Genomic DNA, 24,632 nt, shown 5'->3' on the forward strand with positions numbered 1-24,632 from the left:
GACATTAAGCGCAAGAAATGGAGCTGGGCAGGCCATGTAATGCGTAGGATGGATAACCGGTGGACCATTCGAGTTACAGAATGGGTACCAAGAAATGGAAGCGCAGTCGAGGACGGCAGAAAACTAGATAGGGTGATGAAGTTAGGAAATTTGCAGGCGCAAGTTGCAATCAGCTACCGCAAGACAGGGGCAATTGGATATCGCAGAGAGAGGCCTTTGTCGTGCAGTGGACATAAGGAAATTGGTTGATGATGATGATTATGTTGATGGGAAGTGCGAAGTGCGCGTGATGGCCAACTGCATTCTCTCTGCGGTGCACTATGTCCTATGCGGTCCGCCATGCATACCTCTGTGAGTTGCAAGAAAGTTTGCGAGTGTATCCGCCTTTTGGTACACAAGCAGAGCGGGGCCAAAAGTCTCCCATTGAATAATTGCAAGATCATTACGGAATCCCTACAACATATATTGTATAACAGACGGCAGCTACATTTGGTTCTGCTGCGAATCCCACATGTTCACTAGGAGTCTTTTTTGTGTGTTCTTGTCTTCACTCATGTGTTGACCCTTGACTACAAGACCAGGTTCAACCGCAGACGCCGCGACTTCGAGGCTTCGTTTATTTTTCAATGAATGAGAGTAATTAAGGTCAGTGTTACAGCGGCTCCATCCAGCTTTCAATTTCGGCAAGCACCTATACGCAAAAATACGCTGAAATGAATACACACGAACGCATTAATTTTTTATATCGCCGGCCTGTTTTTTTTTCTCGACCTTCGGCTTTCCGGCTGAGGGAGCGAAGTTCTCAGAACCAGCCGTAGCCGCTAGGCTCGATGTACATCTTGTAGAAGGCGTACGTGAAGTGCAGAGCGTGCAGGCCTCCCGTACTCAATCCGACGATCTGTACAAATCGAAACAATGGCCTCTACATTAGACTTTGCTTCAAGCCCTCTGTGCCAACAGGCCGTCCGTCTATAACAGATATATGTGTGTGCTACAACCTTAGCAATAACTTAGGACAGCGGAAAAAAAAGCGGTAACTTGATATCAACAAAGGGACGCATACGACACTGAGGACCGCCATTCCGCCATTTGTGACAGAAACGTGTATCACAGTGAGAGCCTTTTCTGCGAGAACAAGAATGCGCAAGATCGAAGCAGCAGTAAGCGCTTTAGGTTATTGGAGAGTTTTAGCTTTGCATGCGGCGTCAAACGTTACAGCCCACTTGCATGCGCGCCCACCGTGGTGGCGTAGCGGCTTTCGCGTGGCGTTGCTGAGCCCGAAGTCGCGTGATCAAATCCCGGCCGCGGCGGCCGTATTTCGATGGGGGCGAAATGCAAGAACGGCAGTGCCCCGCGCATTGGGGGCCCGTTCAAGAACGCCGGCGCGAAGGTAAGCGTAGTCGAGGACGGCAGAAAACTAGGTGAGGTGATGAAGTTAGGAAATTTGCAGGCGCAAGTTGGAATCAGATAGTGCAAGACAGGGGTAATTGGAGATCGCAGGGAGAGGCCTTCGTCCTCCAGTGGGCATAAATATAGGCTGATGATGATGAAAGAGCCCCAGGTGGTCAAAATTAATCCGGAGACCCCATTACAGTGTGCCATCAAGTTCCCAAATTTAATTTTATTGCGATAGCAATTATATGAACACTCTAGGCGAAATTCCGCCGTCGCCATCGCCGTGAGGTTTCGTGTAAAGTCCACGGTCGATAAAATCGTCGCCGCGCACCATACGCTGTATGTGCGGGTGAAAGCATGCGACGGTGAGCCGGCAATCGCGGCTAGCACGCACACGGGCGGTAAGCGGGAAGGAAGCGCAGTCTTCCAGTCGCGCACAACGCTCCGGAGGGAGGGTAGGCAGGTGGAGGGGCAGGGCCTTACTGCAGCGCCGGAAGGCTTCGGTGGGAGAGGGGGGGGGGGGGGGGGGGCGTTCTGCGCCGCGTGCTCCCGCCCGCACGGCTTTATCTTGAAAGCCATCACCGGCGGGGGCACAGTCCGCCCTCCCTGTGTTTTTGCGGCTAAGATCGCGTTGATGCGAGCGCCAACACGCAGCTCAATTCGCTCGCTACTGCTGCTGCGCTGACTCGCTTCAGCGTTTTGACAGCCAGTTCCCGCGGTCATCGAGTGAGATGCGTTCATGTTTGCTTGTGCACGCATGACGCTGCGCTTGTTAATTTAGCTAGTGTGCCTATATTTACAAGTTTGCACGGCAGATAAAACAACTGCCCTTGCTTTGTATAGCTGTCCACTAATTTGCTATGACAATCAATGCTTCGCTTTTCGGGCGAAACTGCGACTTTTTAATTCTGCACTCGCATCTTGTACCGCTGACTACCGCGACAACTTACCGGAATTGCGTAACGAACATAGCAGTATCCAGACCAGCGCAGCCACCAAAGCATTAGCGTTCTTGATGCAATGGCGATGCCAGAACACTCTGAGAGCTTCATTCTTCGTTAGATCATTAATTTCACTGTACGCTCCAGCACAGTGCGCGATGAAGCATGCTAAAACGTGTCGATTCCTCGGCATGTCGACCGCGGTGCCGCGGAGAGGCAGTGCATGCGCAGAGGGCCTAGCATATGACGTATCACGCACAGCGAAAACTCTTTATTGCTACATTAATGCATTTGGTTTTCTGTTACAACAATAACAAACTGCCTTTCCTTAAATTAAATGCTAGGGTTTCACGCGTTCAAACCACAATCTGGTTATGAAGCAAGCCGTAGTGCGGGACTTCCGATTAATTTGGACCACCTGTGGTTTTGCACCAAACTTGCATCAATTTAAGTACGCGAACATTTTTTCCTCTCTTTTTTGCTTTTCAACTACATTGAAATGCAACCGTCACGGCCGGGATCGAACTCTCTACATCTAGCTCAGCAGCGCAACAACACGTCCGCGCGGCTATCGCGGCGGGTAACAAACGCAGTGGAAACGAGGCAGGAGACGGGAATTTGCAGCGAAGCTGTATATGGCTAGGTTCTGGCGGATCGCGTCCGCGGACAAAACGAGGCGTAGAACAACGATATTCGGCTCCATGTGCGCGGCGGTTTCGCGCCTGACAGGTGTCAAAACGGACGACAGATGGCTCATTGTTATACCCCTCGCCACCGCTGATGCCTCTACCACAAGTGTCGCGATACTCGGCGGCGGCTCGTCCCACCAATCGTTGTGCCCCTTTGTCTCGTGACGTAGAGATCGCGCTAGCGCTGTTATCAGCAGTTGCCCTTTGGACTCGCTATGGGACGGACGCTCGTTTAACCACATCTTCCAGGATCCTGACGATGCCGTACAGAGTGCCGCGGCTATGAACGATGTGGCTCATATATATACGCTATTCTATGACTGATGGGGCGGACTTGGCGCAGCAAGCGCACTACTTCGCCATCGCGTCGGGCGAAAACAAGACGCCGGTGCCCTTGCTCTTTGACGAACATGCCGAAGACGCTCAATAATGATAATATAGCAGACTCACTATAGCAGACCCACCACAGCCACAGCTTCGCTGGATTCCATCTTCACAGTAGTGTAAGGGCTCTGAATATTCTTGATTTCCTTTTATTTATTTCGTTGATTTTTGTGCATCATAATGCACTAGTTAACACAACTCTTCAGTCGGCAATATTCTTTCGTTGCAAGGATGTGAGAAACTTCAAGTGACAATGTTGAAGACGGCCGTAGAGGACGCATCGATAGTTCTAGAAACGCACCTTGCCGTAAGAGCTCTAAGAATTGACATTGCGAAAATTCAATCAAGGCCGGTCATTTTATCGGCCATACAAACTTGCCAAAAGTGTGTAGCCGCCGCCCTGCGCTGATTGCAGCGATGTGTGATTCTGTATTATTGAAATCGCCCCATTTTATGGCCTGTAACTTTGTATTTTTTTTCACAAAAAGCTCAAAACCGTCCAGATGTTGCGTGCAATAGGTGAAGTGCCAGAAAACGGGTGAATCGTACTCCTACCGCAACACATGCTCTCTCACTTTCTCTTCGCTCTGATATTGTCGGGTAGCCCCGTTAAAACATTGTGTCGTATGCGTGCAAGGCTTCGATCTGCCTGCCTAGCGAACAGTGCCTTCACCTCACGTACTATAGGCGCATTTTCTGCAAACCTTACACAGACATGCTAAAACCAGTGCACGCCTTCAAAGAAGTGCATGTCTTCAAAGAAGAGTAGCAAGTTTACGCAAGCTACGCTTATTTTCTTGTGCAATCGCGCCTTTTTTTTAATTTTCTGCCAAACGCGAAACGCTGTAGCTGAGTTTAAATAGATTTATTTCAAATGTCGCGCGAAGCACCGAAGTTGCAGAGAGCTACCTCGGCTCCACGGTTTCCCTGCTGTGCGTCGAGTCGTGACGTTGGCGAGTGTGGCCGGCTCCGGCTAAAGCTGGCTCTGGGTAAAATACACGTTTCCGCAGTGGCGCGTGCAATGGTTTTGGCTCAGGCACCAACTGTTGCTGTCTGTCTATGGCGCAAAAGGTGCATGCAAGAGCGCGAACACAGATTTTCGCATATCTTCGTGGGTCTTCGGGCCTCGCCATTACAGCATTACTCTCTGTAACGCTTGGCTTCTATTTTCCCCAAATTGTGCGTTTCCGCCATGGGTGGCTGTTTACCAGATCTCCCAGTGTGTTATGGAGCATCGTAAAACGCGCTTGTGCAACCTATGGAATATAACATCCAGCTCTTTCTTTACGATATCTATTTACAATTACTATTCTTCATCAAAATAAGAAGAAGGCAGACACAGAGAGGTAAGCACGAGAACAAAATTATATCTAGCTCTTCCATTCTAAGTTAAAAACATAGATTTACTTTATTATTTGGCAGCAAACCGTGCTCAGTATTTCTCCCACACTCAAGCAGCTGTAAGACGTGAACATAAATATCGCTTAGCTATCGGATCTGCGCTTAGAACACGGTTACCTCGCGACTGCATCAACACCGGTTCCCAATAAAAGATTTTATAGGCTACCGCGGTGGGAGCGAGCGGCGCAATACTGGTGTTACATAAAAGACTAGATAAACTTGGCACCTTCCTTCATCGTCCCCACAATAAATGTATGAGCAGGCGCGAAATAAGCTTTGAAAGAGGGACGGATTTTGCAGGTGAAACCTGCGCATGCGAGGTAATCTTGGCGCAAAGTGGTTTCCGTGCATGCTGCGACCGCAGCTGGTCGCGCTGCTGATCAGCGGGAGGAAGCAGGAAAAGAGGGCGTAAGGTGCGCGCATTGTGTACAGTCAACCACAAAAGTTTACAGACCACGGGATCTAAGGAAACGTTCCATTTCCGAGCAGCGTGGAGCAGTAGTCAGTAAAACCGAACATGGCAGTGGTGTTCACTTATACTGCAGGTCGAGGCTGTAAACGCGAATACTAGGCTGCGTTGTGAGGTGTGGCGTTCCGTAAGATTTTGTGGTTGACTGTACATCGCCACACGTGCTACCGTCATAAGGCAGAGTCTGTAAGATGATATCAGGGAGGAAGAGGCACAAACGCTTCTGGCAGCGTGCCCGTCAGCGTGCAGCTCCCTCTGCGCGGCCCTTAGTGTAACATCATAAACGAAAAAAAAACGGAGAATGAACGGAGGAACATATGCATACATTCTTATACTCCTCCCGAAAGGAGGGGCTGCGTACTGAAAAGCAGCAACGATTCGCAACTGACTCGCTGCGGAGACGCGAATTTTCGCGGCAGCGAGGGTGGGGTGTGCAGAAAAAAAGTGTGCAGATCTGACGCACATATTGGAATCTGCGTGACGCGTATGGCTTTCGTGAATCGGTTAAAATGATTACTATGAACACGTTCGTCTTCTGCAGCGCGTATTTCATCATAGCAATTACGTGCTTGGCCGGCAAGCCGGCATGACGCAGAAACAACCACCACGTGATCCACGCGACCACGGATTATAGGTTAGGGTTGTTCGTTTTCGGATTTTATATATATTTTTTAATTTGGGGGGTAAAAATCACGTGCTATTTTTCAAGCTGATAATCGGGGAGAAATCTGGTTTTTGTTTAACCATTCCGAAATTCGGGTTTTTTCGGGTTAAATTTGCAAATGTATTAAGTAAAACATTGCGTTCGGGTTTTTTTTTTTTCTTCTTTTATCAAATAGTATCACGAGCTCCTGAACGCTAACACGTTAAAACTAGCGCTCTGTTTCAAGCTGGCAATCGGGAGACATCAGGGTTTTCTAGCAAATATTCTGAAGTTGGGCGTTTGTTTGGAAATTAATAAGTAATAATTTCACTAAAGAGCATTCATAACTTCTGAGAAATTTAACATTTTATTCACGAAAAGCTGGTCATCGATTTTTTGCACATCCTTGCTCACATACATTATCATCTGCATGTACAACATGTCGGTCTCCATCTCGAGTCCTGTCCGATCTTTGAACCTATCTCAGCTGACAGACAGTTCTCTCGACATCACAGCTTCCATTAGTTAGGCACGACAATGTGAGTGCTACTGAAGATAAGCCTATTGTCGCTTTTCTTCAGCCGGCCTCCGTGGAATGTCACGGTGAGTTACCAACTCAGCGTTAGGCGCGCTCGTTGGGCGGTTGTCTGAGAGCCGTGTAGCGTCCACATTGCTGTATACGCAGCTTGTGAAATGAAGTCTATACAAAGGTCACTGGAGTTCACTGGAGGTCAACAGAATCGCAGGATCTAATTTCCATGTGCCGAGGCAGGGTAGCTAGCGCGTGTGCACCGCAAACTCCGTGCAGCGTGGAAAAAAAAGAAAAAAAAGAAACTTTGTACGTGGTTTTCGAATTCAGGGAGCAATTGGGTTTAACACAATTCTCCAGAAACATGTTCGGGGTGTAAAAATCGGGCAAAATCGGGTTTTACCCGGAAAAAAACCTAATTATATTGTATTCGAGATTAGCCTAGTTTACTATTGCAGCATCTTCAAAAGTTGCGCTCCTTACTCGGCGTGGGAAAAAAGCCGACCAAGCAGACGCGCTACATCCCGGCAAAACAGCTCTAGAAAGCTTCGCTTTAACAAATCAATTAGGCGTTTCAATGCGCACGTTTGCTGCATTCAGAATATTGCGGTACCGTTAGTTGTGCCACTGCGCAATTCTGTAGATAACAGCCGCGGCCAACAGCACATCTCTAGGGGTATGTACAGATGGGGCTGCTTGTACACAAGCCGATTCGTCAATTGACTGTTGCCCTGTGTATCAGCTATTCCGCAAGACAGCAGAAGCTCCTCGCAGCCGAAGCAGTCGCGGTTAACAAAGTTCAGGAGAGTTCGCCTTGAAAGGTTAGCTTTAAAATGGCACGCGTTGACGAGGTCGGCAGGGCGATTTGAGTTCAGTAAACGCGAGGTACACCAGAAGCATGGCGCAATATGAAAGCGATTTCGCTCTCGCCTACTTTTCGCCTGCTGAAGCTTCCAAACGTTTTAATGATGAAACTTCCAGCGTTAACGTTTGTAATTATACCGTTTCTTTAGCAGCTTTGTCTTGTCTCCGAGGTCCTTGATCGGCGAACCTCATGAAAATCTTGTTTCGTAATAGAAGACGTTGCAAGCGAATGATCAGCTAGCGATAGGTGCTGCGGAATACTCGACTAATGTCTGCCTTCTTCCACAACACCTGCCATTGCAAATGCTGCAACAAAATGGGTGCAAGTGAGACCGTATCAAAAAGTGCAGTAGGCGGTCTTGCAGGGCACTCCGGTTCACTCACTGCCACTTCTTTTCTCCCGCTTGTTAGTGAAACTGTCCATGCGGCAGCACCTCAACTACTGACAATCGCTTTGCGGGTTGTTTGCTTAGTGACCACTGAAAGGTCTCATAACCAAATAGGTCGTGCTGAAACCCACAAAGTGAGTAAGATTATTAGAGAGAAAAAGCAGTTATCTACTGAAATGCATCACGAAACTACAATGGAAGCGCATACGAGTTCGTCGGAACGAAAGCCCCGCAATTGAATAAAAATTGTGTCCTGATCCGGGGATAGAACGCGGCACCAGCGCCTCTAGAGATGTTTCTCTACTCACTGAGCTAATCACAAGAGCTAACTATAATAGTTGGTATAGTATATGCCCCAGAAATGAGGCGGTGCGGCGTTTGACCACGCGAGCCGTACGAAGTCCTGCAGTTTGCCGTCGTAGTTCCGCGGTACTATAGAAGGCACTCATGCAAGAGGCACGTCCAAAAGGGTGGTACAAAAATGTTACATCACGATGTGCTCAGCGTAGAGCGAAATTTGTGCGTCTTAGCAGGTAGTGGCGTTGCATCACTCTTCGTACTCTAATCGACCGCTCATGGCTGATTGATTGAACTACACTGTTTCTTTACTGGGCTTACACTGAAATAACCCCGCAGTTGTACAATAGAATGAAGTGTTCAATGCAATGATATCTGTAGCTGTGAATAGCCCGCTTCTCCCAGCTCTGCGCGCGATTGCTCTCGCTGTCGCCTTCTGAAACTGCCGAGAAATACTCACACAGAGGGAAGACATCTTTTGGATCTCCTGCGCGATCGAGATGCAGCTGATCACGTAGCAGCTCGCGCCGGCGCCTTGGAAGAGGATGTACTGCGAAGCAGTGGATGAAGCGCTGTGTTACGTCGCTGATCAAAACGCCCGCGAATGCATTACATCGAACGTATGATCCTGCAACAGCATTTTTTACGGGAACAACATGAATTTGGGTTTGTCTTCTGGCAATTAATTCCCCACAAATCCGATGTGGCACACTACGAAGTTACGTCTGTCACGCAGCGCATATAAAACACACGACCATGATTTTGTTCCTGTAATTCTTAAGAGATGATACAGCACAGATCGAAAACAATCTTTTTTTTTGCATGCTGTGAACTCATTGTGATAGAAACCCTTCGAAACGAGGCATCAATTCGATACACACAGTGTTTTATCTCATAGCGAAGCATCATTCGCGTTGCTCGACAAACTCTGAAATACAAGGCGTATCGCAGCAAATGTAGGAGGGCAGTGAAAGAGGATGCCTCCACACGGCGTCTTGATTTTTAACGAGACTTGTCTTTTAAGGGAACGTGTATATTCTGTGAAAACGGGTGTTACTTTTGTCAAACCGTTGGCGTCGGACAAAGATGTGTCTATCTTAAGCCCCTCAACATTTGCGGCGCTAGACGCATCTTCCGAAAGTCGTTTCACTGACCTATCAAGTTATCATACAAGTGGCAGAACTGATATTCGTGGTACCCGGATTTTGAGAAGGAAATTCGCCCAATAACATAAAGGGAGTTGCAGTGTGTATAGAAGAACAAACCTATAGTCATGACAGGCAGATCACAATGATCAATGAAAGCAATTGTCTACAACCATTACATCCTACCGGTAATAATCTAAAGTAGAAACTGGAAATTTGACAAAACAGGCTATGCGGAATCTCAGGGCCGCGCATGCGAGCAATGGCACGAAAGATTACACGCGTAACGTTAAGACTCAAAAAACGAGACAGCGGTGTGTATTAGCGAGCAAAGCGGGGTTATCCGAAGTTTAGTGTAGATTAAGAGATGAAAATTGATTAAGTAAGGCATAAATTGATTAAGTAATGCGTAGAGCCGATAACCGGTGGTCTATCGAAGTGTCAGAATGGGTACCAAGGGAAGAGAAACACAGTCGACAAATAATTAGGTGGTATGATAAAATCTGAAAATTTGTAAGCACAATGTAGCGCACATTAGAAAATCTGTACGGTATAGGATTGGTTCAGCTCTCGTAAGACAGGGTAGATGATCCCTTGCATGGAAAGCCTTTCGTCCTGTAGTCAACATAAATTACGCTGATGATGATGATGTTTACGGTTAAATGCAGCCGCTATTCAAACTAAGCAATGGGCCATGTTTTGAGGTAACAACAACAACGTATATGTTTGCTTGAGATCCCTGCACTGTGGTAAAGAAACAGTGTGTGAGCTTTTTTTTGATTTTTTGAAGAAAAATTTTATTTCAAATCTACAATCCAGTCAATGCCCCCTGACTTTCGGAACAACATCCAGCGCCTATATTGCATGCTGTCACCATTCCATGCTGGGGAAATTCAATTTAGATAAATCTCACTATTCGTCTTCGCCAGTTCCTAGCACTGCAGCAAATCAACAATCTTTCACGCTATATCGAACACCATCGCGCGAAAGCAGCAACCTCTTGGACATTGGAATACGCTCCGGTTCGCCCAACCCAACACGCCATCAACAACGCAACGAAAGATATCATGGGCCCTGTGTCCCACGCGCATGCTTACGTAGAAGATGCGCGGCAGGTAGTAGGCGGAGGTGGGGCTCAGGATGCTGGAGACGATCATGTGGACGCCGCACAGGCTACACGTGAGGGAGCACGCGTACAGTAAGCGCGTCGCCCGAGACGCCGTCCATGGCACCGAGGACATCATCATGTACACTGTCACGCCGCCCAGCTGCGATCAGCGGGAGGCAGGCACGAGCCATCGATCATGATACCACATTTGAGTCGACGTAGACAAAACCAAATCTGCCTAAAAAACCCAAATAAGTGTACGCTGCAGAAGACAAATGAGGTCGACTCATCGGCTAGCCTAGAACATATGAAGTAAGTCCCCCACTCTACGATAGTTTTCCACCTTTCGGGACTTGTCTCCAGACAATTCTTGTCATCCATCCAGCGCGCCTTTCTTTCCTTTGAGGCTGCTCGCCCCGTACTTTCAATCCAAGAGCGGCGTACGCATATCAGCCTGACACAGAGTTCTTGGCAGGAATGTATAGCGAGCGCAAAGTTTTCAAGAGAGGAAACGCACGCAAGACAGATGCCGATTATTGTTCCGGGACAAGGCGAGCCTCAAAGGGCATAAAAATTACTTTGTGGTGCAGTCTGTTGTTTCACGCTTTCCTTGCGCATTCCATGTTCGGCGCGCAAGTTCCCGTGTCGAACACTTCTTAGGGTGTGCTGGCAACACCTGTTTCAGGTAGTAACTGCTCATCCCATATTTTACTCCGTTTAAGCAGCTCTTGAACTTGCTTATGATGTGTCTTCACGTTCTGCCCGGACTGTGTTCACTTTGCTTGTGTCGAAATGAAATTATTGTTCTCCATCGGCGAATAGAACTCGCAGACAATGAAACTAAACACAGGACAACTGTTACTCCAGCAGAAGTAGCCCACCTTCAATTCTTAGTGTTCGCGTGTGACAATGCTAGGCTAGCTCGCTTGGGGTGAATATTAAATCATAGCGTAAAGAAGAAGGGCTCTTCCTCCAATGATAAAACGTTTTCACCGAAATAATGTGAATGTTGTGAATAACGAAATAATATGAATTCTGTTACGCTCGCCAAACGCGCGATCCCCTTTGCATGTTGCATTGTGATTGTGATAAAGCGGAAGCTTGAACGAGTTGGTGATCCAATATCGACATCACTGCACAGCGCAAAAGACCGGGACAAAAGAAAGGACACAACACAGGGGCGGATTTCTACTAAGCTTTATTTACGAAACCGCCAGAAAAATTCAGAGCTTTTCCACTACTGTGAAGATGGAATCCAGCGAAGCTGTGACTATGGTGGGTCGGCTATAGGGAATATTGCTATATTGAATTTATATACATTATCATTATTGACTATATTGAGCGTCTTCGGCATGTTCGTCAAAGAGCAAGGACACCTGTGTCTTGTTTTCGCCCGGCGCGATGGCCAAGTATATAGTACGTTTGCTGCGTCATAGACTAGCATATGAGCCACAGCGTTGATAGACGCGGTACACTGCACGGCATCGTCAGGATCCTGGAAGATGTCGCTAAACGAGCGTCCGTCCCATAGCGAGTCCAAAGGGCAACTGCTGATAACAGCGCTAGAGCAATCTCTACATCACGAGACAAAGGGGCGCAACGATTGGTGGGACGTGCCACCGTCGAGTATCGCGACACTTGTGGAAGAGGCATCGGCGATGGCGAGGGGTATAACAATGGACCATCCATTATCCGTTTTGACACCTGTGCTAATTGGAACAACTGCCGGGATACCGCCACGCACCTGGAGCCGAAAATTGTTCTAGGCGTCGGTCGTTTTGTCCGCGGACGCAAGCCACCAGAACCTAGCCATATACAGCTTCGCTGTATAGTGTATACTTTAAACATGAACAAAAAATTAAACTTTCGTATGACGTCACATTTCTCTTGATCTCCTATCGCATTACAGCCAGATACTTTCGTTTTTGTAAGGGCAATAGACGGCATGCTGATACAAAGGTCACCCAGCCGCACTGGTACCTTGTCAGCCTCTATAATCTCACGAGTGAGCAGTTCTCGGTGTTTGGAAATTACGACACATTTATCACATTCAGGCACACAACCGCAGTCTCTGCAGTGAACGCCAAGATGACCTTGAATGGCTGTGCGAACATTGTAAAAATGCTCTTTCAATCGCTCATTCAAACATCCGCCCGTTTGGCCAACGTACTTGTTCCACAAGTCAGGGGAATCGTATAAACCACACCCACTGCGCATGCTACAAACCGCCTCCTATTGCTAGTAGTGCAAATATTTCGTTCGTCGTGTGGCATGAACATTTTACGGCATGGCGTCCTTCGCGTTTTGTCTGTCCTCGCCTCATGTCTTGCGCGACGCTCGAGCCATCTGTCACATGACACATGTCCGATAAATAAGACGCGTGACCAGTCTACGCTCGTCCTTCCTTGCTTTTGGGAAACAACTTCCGCTTGAACAGTCGCGGGCCCCGCAAGCTGCGACTATATATAACCGAACAAGTATGTTTAATAACATGGCGCAAAGAACGCCAAACGAGACCGTGTCCAATACTGAATTCAGGACTCACGATCTCGAAGCAGTCGAACAGCCCGTGGGGTCTGTGCACGTAATCGTGGAGGCCGAGGCTGAACGCTGGCCTCCTCTTGATGCCCAACATCGGCGGCAGCATCCAGTACGCCTCTGGAAGAACCAAAACGCCGAAAAGGGCCGCTTGTAATAAGTATGGCCCTGCGATCTCCTGAAGAGGCGAAGCACATGCTGGCTGAAAGCAATCGTTCCCTGGCACATATTAACGCACGACGCCCCCGCAAAACTCAGATAGTATCAATAACTTTATAAGTTCACTTGCTCATTCCTTGTCAATCGTTTGCATCTTTGAAACTTGGCTCTGCACGTACGACGAGAAGCCTTTCCATCTGCCATCGTACGAAGCTGAGTACTGCCACCGTTCTTCTATGGTGGCTCAGCAATCTTTATCGCGTCAGATATACCCTACACACGCCGACAAGATCTTTTTTTGAGGTCATACATTGTGAATCCGTATGGATTTAAATAGATAATTCGTTTTAACGATAATAACAACGTTATTCTGGGGTGCATTTACTGCTCTCCTTCATCGAACGGGAGTTGGAGATCGCAACATTAACTTGCTTAATATTGCAGGTACGCATATTGTGTACACAGAATACTCTGACCGTTTCAGTGGCTATGGTTTTGAATCTCTCATCTCATCTCCCACCGTATATGTCCTCTTTCCTGTGGCACTTCATTGGTCGATCATGCGCTTTGTAATTTCTCGCCTTCTCCCTATGCTGGAGTAATTGATGTGAACATTACTTATTATCCCGTATTTCTGGCATTCAGCGTGGTGAAGCCCTTTGGAACACTTACCCTGTTACTTCTATATTTGACCAGGAATTAATTTTTATTTTCATAACTACAACTGATTGGTCTAGTGTTACATCATTATGCGATGCAGAGCAGGCCTTCAACAAGTGTTCTTCACTTTTTCTCAAAGCTGTGGACGAGTGTAAAACAGTACAATGTAAAAAGACATAAAAAAGTCGGGGTAGCTTGCACTAGTGGCGCAAGGCTAAAGACACAGGGGAGCTCATCGATTCTTAGCTGGTCCTGGCTATAGACGTTTTCACGAGGGCGCTTCCGACGGTCTGGCGTGGAGAGTATGTGTCAGTGTTGCCTGTTCGGTCTGGACTGTGAGCTTGCCTTGCGCTTGCATTGCGGAGCTTTCCTTCAATGTTTCCGTTTATTTTTGTCACGAATGACTTACGCTCGTAAATAATGGCATATATAATCATCAAAAGGCTACAGGCCAACACTGTGCAGTTTATGGGTGCACAAACAACCAGCGGAAAATAACGATTTTGGGCACTAAGTGTGTCCACAACACAGCACTCCGCGAGACCACTGCCGATGTGATATGCCCACGCTTCGCCGGTTTCCTGCATCACCTGAGGACTTGGCATTTCAATCTAATGTGAACCAGAGGACTTGGCATTTCAGTCTAATTAATGTGAACCAATGCACACATCAGTAAAATAACGCATTTTGCTGAACCTTTTTTGGCACATTTCCCAATAGGTTGCGAGAATTGTCAGCTCTTCGATTCAATATTTTCTCGTATGTAGTGGCAGAGGCTACATTTGTTATTGTTTCAAACACGACTTCATTCCAGTGCCTAATACGGGGGTCCCACGGCGCACTTTTGATCGTGACCGAGGCCGATCTGGGTCGAATTTCTTGGTCGCGATTGGCTTCTTTGCTCAATCTGTGGAAGGGAGCCAATCGCGGTCGAACATTCCGATCCAGATTCGGTCTCGATCGCTATCAAAAGTGGCCGTGTGACACCGGTATAAGACAAATTGAAGCACTCTGCGAGAGAACTATAGTCGGTAAATACACTTCGCAACGATCTGGAAAAATCGTGTCCTATGGAAGATGTATGCAGACCCTGTGTCCACCAAAACATTGTCTCTGCGTTCACACGCACCCTGCGTGGCCCTGTCCATAAAGTTAATAACTTCAACAGTGTGGTGCTGCATCGAGCTCACCCATCTTTGAGCGTTGTCTATATGTGCTTGGGCAGCAAGAGAATGCAAGAACTAACGCGTCAACCTCATCAGCGCGGCCTAGCTCCATATGCAGTGCTAGAGTTCGGGAACCGTAATGCGCTAACTATGCGTGGCGTAGAAACGCGCTAAATGAGCCCGCGCAAGTAAGAACAGTAACGAACAAACAGTAATAATAACAGTAACGAAAAAAAATTATACGCACAGTCGATCAAGTGAAATACTTACGTGCGTGCAGTGACCTCTTCGCTTACCACTAAGTGCTTTTCACTCACGGTAAGTAGTGGTTTACAGTCATATGCACATGTATATTTATTCGACAATTGTTAAGACTCGACATTACTTTATTATGAACATAGCACAGTGAGACGGTGTAAGGGAAACAAGAGAAAAAAACAGAGATGGCCCTAGCGCTGCAATATTATTGGCTTATTTCGCTTCAGAGATAACGCACACGAACAATTCTTGCCGTACGCGATATCTTCAATACAAACTTCGCGCACGATCTACGTTAAGGTTCACCGTGAGCGAAGCTTGTTCCAAATTCAGACATTCGAAAGAAAAGCCATTCCAGGTAAACAAACGTAAAATTATAGCTAAACAAATATATCTTTATAACAAGTCCTGTTATAATCCCTATTGGGATTGACAGTATGTATAAATAAATAAATACTAAATACTAAAAATAAAAATCTAGCACCTGGGCTGTATCAGTTGCGCTGGCATCTGTGATCACTGTCGTGCGTCGGTTCGCTGCAGGTACCGCGCTGCTCGATCGCCACGCTTATGCTTTGACATTTGGTTATAAGCACCCTGCACTGCACCAGATCCAATAAATTTTGCATGACTGAGCTGTTCAGTTCCGTCGGAAGCGTATGGAGTAACCACCGCATATCTACCAACCACTGACACGCGTCGTCGGGCTGCCGGCGCCTGGTTCTATAAGCATTGCCCGACAGCTACGTACGCGCCTGCTTTCGCTAAATGAGACAACCCTCAACCGTGAAACGTAATGGTGATCAGATTCAATCTACGATACGGTCACATGTACCGAGCAATAGCAATGAAATATACCGCTGATTAGCACGCCAGGTCTTGACGAAGCAGACGCGGCCTCCGCCGCTACCGACGAGGAAACACCACATCCACTGGCTGGGCTTGCTGTTGCCATGGCACACCACACTGAGCGCTCACGCGAGCACGTGAAACATGTAACAAGTCAAGCGGCACAAGACAAGCGAAGCGGAAGAAAACAATCGAAATAATGCGCGGCGAAGATCACACAACCGAAGTGCGGCCGGCCTGCTCTCGCAAGGCTCACAGTCCAAAATGGCGGCATAACATCTTCTGACGCTAGACGTCGCCCGTGTCGGGCAATGGTGCGTAACATGGCAATGCGGAAACAGGCACTCATGTATCGACTACGCCTTAGTCTCGGAAATGGTCTACGAACAACTAGACCAAATGATAATAGACGAAAATGGAAAAAATAGCCTGGGAAGCGATCATAGACGTTTAGCATTAAAGTTTGGGCGAGATACTAGCGCAGAACATGAACCCATAGCCTCAGAGTTTTTAAAAATGAATGACGAGCAAATAACAGAGATCGCAAACAACATAGAGAAGAAAATTAAGGATTTTCCTACAGCAGTCTGGGAATATAAGGAACTGGTGGACGTTATGCAGCATGAAATAAGGCGGACACGGCAGAACAATTGTTGGATTGGCAAGAGGAAACCACGTAAGTGGTGGAACAAGGAAATAAAACAAGGTATAGAAGAGCGTAAAGAGGAATCTAGGGTTCATCGAGAAGCCAAAAAGTTGGGATTACAAGAAGAAGAGGTGCTCCTTAGATGGAATACATACCGAGAAAAGAAAAGGGTTGCGAGTGAGCTCGTGCAAGAGAAAATTAAATGCGCAAGTGAACGTTGGGTGCATAACATTCACAAAAGAGACAAAGGCGCTCCAAAAAGATTCTGGAACCATATAAAAGCACTCGGAGCTCCAACTAAAACTCGCAAACGGCTATAAGGGATGAAGACGGTAACATCTACGAAGGAGATGATGCGATGCGGTACATCACAGACGTTATTAGGGATAACTTCGGCACGAGAAAAAGCGTAGTTCAGACAATAGATCCAGCAACAGCAGAGAGGCCAGAGAGATCAAAATTTAGCATAGAAAGCTTTTATTGGAAAAAGGCAGCAGAAAATGTCCCTAACAACACGGCAGCAGGACCCGATGAAATCCCAATACAGATAATCAAAAACCTCGGTCCAAAAAGCAAGGCACTGCTGACTAATGCCATAGAGCAAGTGATTAGAACAAAGAAATTCCCGTTGGATGGCGTGAAAGCAAGATGAATCTCATCTACAAAGCAAAGGAGATAAGGATAAGACGAGCTCGTACAGGCCAGTTACAGTAACGTCGGGGATATATAGAATGGCAATGCAAGCCATAAAATTAGAACTGTCGAAGTGGGTGGAGAAAAACGATGTATTGGGGGAACTACAGAATGGGTTCAGGCCAGGCAGACTGCTTAGAAGACAATATGTTTGTACTAACTCAGTGCATAGAGATTTCAGTAGCTCAGAAAAGACCTTTATGGATAGCATTTCTAGGTATTAAAGGAGCTTATGACAACGTAGACAGGGAATTGTTGTGGGATATTCTTCAATACGAAGGCATAGATGACGATTTCGTGGAGCTGCTGAGGGAGATATATAGAGACAACCAAGTACAAAAGGTATGGGAAGGTAGAAAAGGAAATGAAATGGTGGGAATTCACCAAGGATTGAAGCAAGGATGCCCTCTGTCACCATTGTTGTTCACGCTTTACGTCAAGGGCATAGAAAGACGACTGGAAAACAGCGAATTAGGTTTTGATTTATCCTACATGCGTAATGGACAAATGGTGCAACAGAAGGTCCCCGGACTGATGTACGTAGACGACATTGCGCTACTAGCGGACAATAAAAAAGATTTACAGATACTTGCGAATATCTGTGGGAATGCAGCGACAAATCTAGGCCTTAAGTTTAGCACAGAGAAATCAGGAATTATGATCTTTAATGAACACACGAGTAACTTCGTGGTGTCAATTCAACAGCAAGTAATACCCATAGTGAAGCAATATAAGTACCTCGGCGTACACATAAACGAAGGAAAGAATTACTCAAGCAACCACCAAGATAATCTGAAAATAAAGGGGAAGCGGAATGCAGCAATAATGAAACACAGAGCACTGTGGGGCCACAATAAGTATGAGGTGGTGCGTGGAATCTGGAAAGGAGTAATGGTGCCAGCGCTAACATTCGCAAATGCCATTCTATGCTTAAAATCGGATATATTGGCGGGTTTGGAAGTTAACCAAAGATCAGTAGGCCGGTTGGCTTTGGGAGCCCACGGTAATACCACAAATGAGGCAGTGCAGGGTGACATGGGTTGGGCCTCTTTTGAAGTCAGAGAAGCACAGAGCAAAATTAGTTTTGAAGAAAGGCTCAGGAACATGGATGAAAATAAATGGGCGGCTAAAGTGCACAAGTATCTCTACATGAAAAGCGTGGACACAGAATGGAGGAAGAGGTCAAGGAAGTTGGCAACCAAGTACAGGATAATCGAAACTGCAAGTAGACAACCAGGAGTCATCAGAAAGAAAGTGAGAGAAATAGAGACCGTGAATTGGATGCAAAGAATGGAAACAAAAATGACAATGGAGATTTACAAGAATGAGAAGAAAGAAATTAGAAGGGAAAATCTGTACGATAACACAAAGGGCAGTGCCTTGCTATTTGAGGCTCGAGCCGGTTGCCTAAGGACGAAAACATATCGGAACAAATATTCGGAACTAGATGAGACATGTGCATGCTGCAGTAAAGATCCACAAACCACTCAGCACATCCTGATGGAATGCGACGGTATCCACCCAGCGAGAACCGTAGGTAACGTGCAACTCCCAGAAGCGCTTGGTTTCAAAGTGGAAGGAAACAAACAGATCAGCCGTAGAGATCAGCAAGAGATGATTGGAGTACTGGTGGAAAAAAAGCAGGGAAAACATGGATACGACCCGATCTCTTAAAATCATAGGCAGCGGCACAAGGTAACATTTTGAAAAAGAAAAATAATAATGAGAGGTATACAAAAATGCTAGATAAAGAACATGTATAGTATACCTGATTAAATCAAGCAGGCTATGGGTGACTATTTGTCGCCGCCCCGTTTCAAAGGGGATGCCAATAAATCATCATCATCATCATCATCGGTGCTACTCAAACGTCGGTTTGTGAAAAGGTCTATACGAAGTGATGATAAGTTATACGAAGTAATTCCAAGTGATGCCAAGTTATACGAAGTGTATAACCATTTCATCGGGGTCCGTGGCATCGGGAAACGCCTCGCGAAGCACTTGCAGTTCGAGCACACGTAAGGGAAGTGGGGTGAAAGCTATGCACAGTGTACGGGCGGCGCACAGCAGGTGGCACGCCGAGATGACGTCACGGCGCATGCGCAGTAGCCAGAGGCGCCTCCAGCAGTCACGGACACCGCGAGCGTTCGTATCTAATGTGGGGAAACGGAGAAGCGCCGATGGCGTCGGCCGTACCTATGCGCGTTGCTTCATTAGTGCTGCTACAATTTGTTTCTGTCTATCTCTCTATAACTCTAATTTTCTCTTTCTCTCTCCCGAGCATAGCGCGCGACGCTCCACCAGGTGATTGCTAGGCAACGCAGTGGCAGGCGGCACACATTACAGCCGGCTTAAACAGCTCCGCTGTTAATATCCTCAGAACCCGTGGTTATCGCAGGGATTGCTACAAAATATGAGGAAGAAATGTAACCTTTAAAGAAAACTTAAAGGCAAACATTTAACGCTGCTTGAGCTTCGCACTATTAACAATAGTCCAACACTCGTTCATGTCTGCTAAATTATGCGAAGAAAAAATAGAATTATCTAATGGCACAAACAGTTCTAAGACAAATTATTGGCATATCTTGAACGATTTCTTAAACCGATAACTATATAGTTCATCTTTGCAGAAAGTTAGATATAATGCCATTGCACATGACCGCCCTGACAGTGTTGCTGACACCTTTAGTAACTACTTTTTCGAAATTTTCAGTTAAGGACATAGCACTTCACATCGTAGCCTAAATCGCCTTTTTTGTTTATTTTTTTCTCGTGACCCGTGCTGATGTGTCTACAGCAATAAAAAAGTTTAAGAGAGACCAGCCCCTGCATGGATAAAATTTATGGTCGATGTCATTAGTGAACCACTTTTTGTAATTATAAATCTTGCGTTCAAGTATGGCATTTTCTCTAATTTTCTAACTGTAGCTAAAGTTCTCCCGCTGTTTAAAAAGGGTGATAGGCTATCAGTTTCAAACTACCGTCGCACCTGTATTCTTTCTTGCCTTAGTAACTTTATCGAGAGTTATTTATAATTCCGTCCTCCATAAAGAGCTGATACAAAGCGGCTGACTCGGCATTCCAAGGCCGATTTTGCCGAATCTCGGCAAAGCAGAACATTGCCAGCCCTGTTTTATTGCGATAGCAATTATATGGACACTCAAAGAGGATTTCTGCCGTCGGCGTCGCCGTCGCCGTGAGGTTCCGTATGACGTCAACGGCGATGAAACCGTCGCCGCGCGCCTGACGCTGTATGTGCGAGTGAAAAGGCGCGAGGGACGCGCGCTTTCCCGGGGAGCGAATGCACGGCGGAGAACAGACGTGCGTTCTGGGCCGTGCTCCCTGAAGGGCTGCAGAACTAAGTCTCTTTCCTCTGTTACAATCACCATATATATATATATATATATATATATATATATATATATAGAGAGAGAGAGAGAGAGAGAGAGAGCAAACGCGACTTCTTCCGTCGCGCGAAACACCGGGGGGGGGGGGGGGGGGGGGAGGTAGGGAGGGGAGGCGACGTTTAGCTGCGGCATCAATGCGTATTTATATAAAAACGTTGCGAGGCGAGAAGGTGGGTAAGATTTCCGACGCTGATCGATGAGTTTCCCGTTCTTATCTCGTCGAAAACCTCCCAGCCGCTCCCAGAGGCCCTGGCAACAGTCACCAACGCCGCGCGCGTTCGCTGCGAACGCGGGCAAAACGGCGACGGCGTCGACAACAGTTCTGCGCGTTGCTGGTGCTGCTGCATGTCCAAGTTTATACAGCCGATAAAACTAACATCCTTCCGCCATATAACTCTCTACTAACTTGCTATCGCAATTGATCCATCGCCTTTCGGGTGAAACTGCGACATTTTTTCCGGTTGTTCTTAAATGATAAAGAAATTACGCAGAACTCATGCTCTGTGGGGATCAATGTCATGCATATCATTTGGCCATTCACTTGCTATGCGCCATCTTTTGGGGTTTTGCATAGCATTACTCAGATGGACCACGTGTTTCTGTAAAGCGAGTAACGGCGTGACGCAAGCGAGTGTGACACAATAGCAAGGCCACGAATCCCGGCCACGGCGGCCGCATTTCGATGGGGGCGAAATGCGAAAACACCCGTGTACTTAGATTTAGGCGCATGTTAAAGAACCCCAGGTGGTCGAAATTACTCCGGAGTCCCCCACTACGGTTTGTCTCATAATCATATCGTGGTTTTGGCACGTAAAACCCCCTAATTTTTTTAGCAAGGCGACCATGACAACGGCAGGACTGATTCAACGTTACAACCTGTTTGTTACAGCCGGTTCTGTTACGACATGGACGAACTCCGCTTAATGTCACACAGTGTTTCAAAGCTCTAGCTGCCACGGAAAAGTGAAGGGGAGGGGGGGGGGTGGCAAGAAGTCGTTTCTATGCAATTTGACCCTCGTGCACGCCAATGATAACGTTAGCTAACATTCGCGCTCTCCATTTCTGTGTCTGTGATCTTATATAAAATGGTACGCGCGCACGTGCTCTGCTTTTTAACAGCGGAGCTGTTTCAGCCGGCCGTAATGTGTGCCGCCTGCCACTGCCCTGCCTAGCAACTACCTCGCGGAGCGTCGCGCGCTGTGCTCGGGAGAGAGAAAGAGAAAAGAGCGAGAGAGTGTGTGCGTGTAGCACGCTATGCTCGGGAGAGAGAAAGAGAAAATGACAGCGAGAGAGAGAGAGGTAAACAAATTGTAGCAGCACCAACGAGGCAACGCGCAGAGGGGCTGCCAACGCCATCCGCGCTTCTCCGTTTCCCCGCATTGGCGCCGAACGCTCGCGGTGTCCGTGACGGCAGAAGGCGCCTCTGGCAGCGGCTCGGCCGAGCCCCCACCAGCTGCGCGCTACTGCGCATGCGCCGTGACGTCATCCCAGCGTGTCGCCTGTTGCGCGCCGCCCGTACACTATGCATAGTTTTCGCCCCAATTCCCTTACGTGTGCTCTGACTGCAGGTGCTGCGCGAGGCGTTCCCCGATGTGACGGACCACGAGGAAACGCTTATATACTTCGTATAACTTGGCATCACTTGGCATTACTTAGCATCACTTCGTATAGCCAGGACCCGCTAGGAACTGATCAGCTCCGCTGTGTCTTTAGCCTTGCACCACTAGTGCAAGCTACACCGAATTTTTAAAGCAAATTGTCGCTATTCGAATTGTCTCAAAGAGCTATAGTTAGTCGGCTCTGGGACGAGAGAAGCCCGCATGTGTATTTGAGGCCCAATATGTAGAGCATCGGAATGATGTGCTGGGTGACAGTGGTTCGATCACCTAACCTAGCCGGACACCTGACTATTCTAATTAAAGAAGCCCGAAACAAAGCGCTGCAGGAAGATTCAACAAAGTGGCTGGTCTGAGACAAAGAATACTTCGCATTGAAAGTAGAATCCCTTGTAGCGTAACCCCGCGAGAAGACAGCGTGTCCTATTTAGGACAGGTCTAGCCACCACCACGCCAGGTCATTACAGCGTATACATCTAGTGCTGCAACTATAAAGGGTATACTAATGTGCTCGACGCAGGCAGCCAACCACACAAAGACACAAAACCAAGCTGCCTGCAACGCTGACTTTCAATGATGTAGCGGGCGTTGTAGCCGAATATTCGAATCGTGCACATCTCCCTATAGAATTAACGAAAGTTGTAGCAACAGGGTGACAGACAGTTAGCTGGAGACTTGGGCAGGGTACCTTGTGCGCTGAAGTTCTTCATCTCGCTCCGATGCAGTCAGCAGGCGATCTGTCTTCTTCCTCTTTTTCTTCTTCAACAAGGGCCTCGGATGAAGCTGATAGTCGGTCGACTGCAGGGGAAAAAGAGACAGTGCACGAAATACGGGGATCCAGGTAATTGGAGTGGCCCGGGAAGGTGATACCTCCGCGTAAAACTTTATTATTTTTTCTGAAATTTTAATTCTGACGTAAACAATTTTTTCCTGCGTCAATAAGAACTTATTTTGAAATACACTATAGATACGTGAAAGCAGGAGCCAATGTTTCGACAAGTGGACTTGTCTATTTCAAGGCAACATATGCTCTCCTCGGCACAGTATACGAGTATATATGTACGGTTGTCCTGAAGGGGAGAGAGGATAAGACAGGTGGGCGAGGAAACGACCAATGTTGTGTTAGCGGCGAGGGTGTAGAATTGAAGGATGTGCTACAAAACGTCGGTGGAGAAGTGTGAGGTGTGTCAACCGGTTGATTGACGTGTGACTGACGCGTGTCAGCCGGTTGCCTGTAGGTTCCACGTTTCATGGAAGGGGTCCTCGCGACGGGAGAGGGGGGGGGGGTATCTGATCGCTCGAGGTTGACGTCAATTATCATGGAGTCACTTTCTTTGTAACCCACACAAAATAAATAGGGCTTCACATATATTCTTGGTTCGCCCGTCATTATAATTTTTTTCAATTCAATTATGGGGTTTTACGAGCCAGAACAACGATGAAGATTTAATGGAATACTCTTTGAAACGGGAAGCTGACAGTCACCTAACCTTCTGATTTAATCAGGTATGCCATACATATTTTTCATGGAGCAGCTTTGTATACATCTCTTTATTTACTTTTTTACCTCAAAATCTACCTTGTACCGTTACCTATGACTGTAACAGATCCGGTCGTATCGATCTCTTCCCTGCTTTCCTTCCACCAACACTCCAAACGTCTCTTGCTTATCTCGACTGCTTACCCGTTGATGCTTCCGCCCAATTCAAATCCAAGCGCTTCCTCGGAGGCGCATACGTTACCCACGGCTCTCACTGGGTAACGCATTCGCATTCTATTAGGTTGTGCTGAGTGGTCTCCGGATTTTTAATGCAGCATACACGTGCCTCATCTAGATAGATAGATAGATAGATAGATAGATAGATAGATAGATAGATAGATAGATAGATAGATAGATAGATAGATAGATAGATAGATAGATAGATAGATAGATAGATAGATAGATAGATAGATAGATAGATAGATAGATAGATAGATAGATAGATAGATAGATAGATAGATAGATAGATAGATAGAAACTTTAATTCAAAGATAGTTTTGTCTTGCCCCAATGGGGCATCGCTAATGGTCGGGGCCCCTAGTCCTGGGCTCCGCTGGCTCTTGCCATCTTCTCTGCTCTCTGGATCAGCTTGAGCTGGTCGTCGAGGGCCGAGCTGGACAGCAGTGCCTCCCATTGCTCCCTCGTGGTGTTCCCTCGTGGTGCTCCCTCGTGGTGTTCCATTGCTCCCTCGTGCCTCATCTAGTTGCGAATATTTGCCCCGGTACGTCTTTGTCCTTAGGCCACGAGCTCGAGCCTCAAATAGCAAGGCACTTCCCATTTTGTCATTGAATAGCGACACCTAGTGGCCCATACCCATCCCATTACTCCTTTCCAGATTCCACGCCC

At 47.1% G+C, this 24,632-nt stretch overlaps 1 protein-coding gene across 2 annotated transcripts; it reads right to left on the minus strand.

Annotated features, from left to right (window-relative positions):
• Positions 1-762: 762 nt before the first annotated feature.
• On the minus strand, positions 763-23,045 carry LOC119459136 (uncharacterized). Of its 2 annotated transcripts, XM_049671173.1 has the most exons (4): positions 22,935-23,045; positions 12,800-12,912; positions 8,462-8,551; positions 763-898 (listed from the first exon to the last, which is right to left on the minus strand). In XM_049671173.1, the coding sequence occupies exons 1-4, from the start codon at positions 22,954-22,956 to the stop codon at positions 803-805; spliced, it is 321 nt and encodes a 106-aa protein (XP_049527130.1). In that variant the 5' UTR covers positions 22,957-23,045; the 3' UTR covers positions 763-802. The 2 variants fall into 2 exon arrangements, with proteins under 2 accessions (XP_049527130.1, XP_049527129.1); XM_049671172.1 differs by lacking the exons at positions 12,800-12,912; positions 22,935-23,045 and adding an exon at positions 10,244-10,408.
• Positions 23,046-24,632: the final 1,587 nt, after the last annotated feature.

This window comes from Dermacentor silvarum, chromosome 7 (genome assembly GCF_013339745.2).
Source record: "Dermacentor silvarum isolate Dsil-2018 chromosome 7, BIME_Dsil_1.4, whole genome shotgun sequence".
NCBI lineage: Eukaryota > Metazoa > Arthropoda > Arachnida > Ixodida > Ixodidae > Dermacentor > Dermacentor silvarum.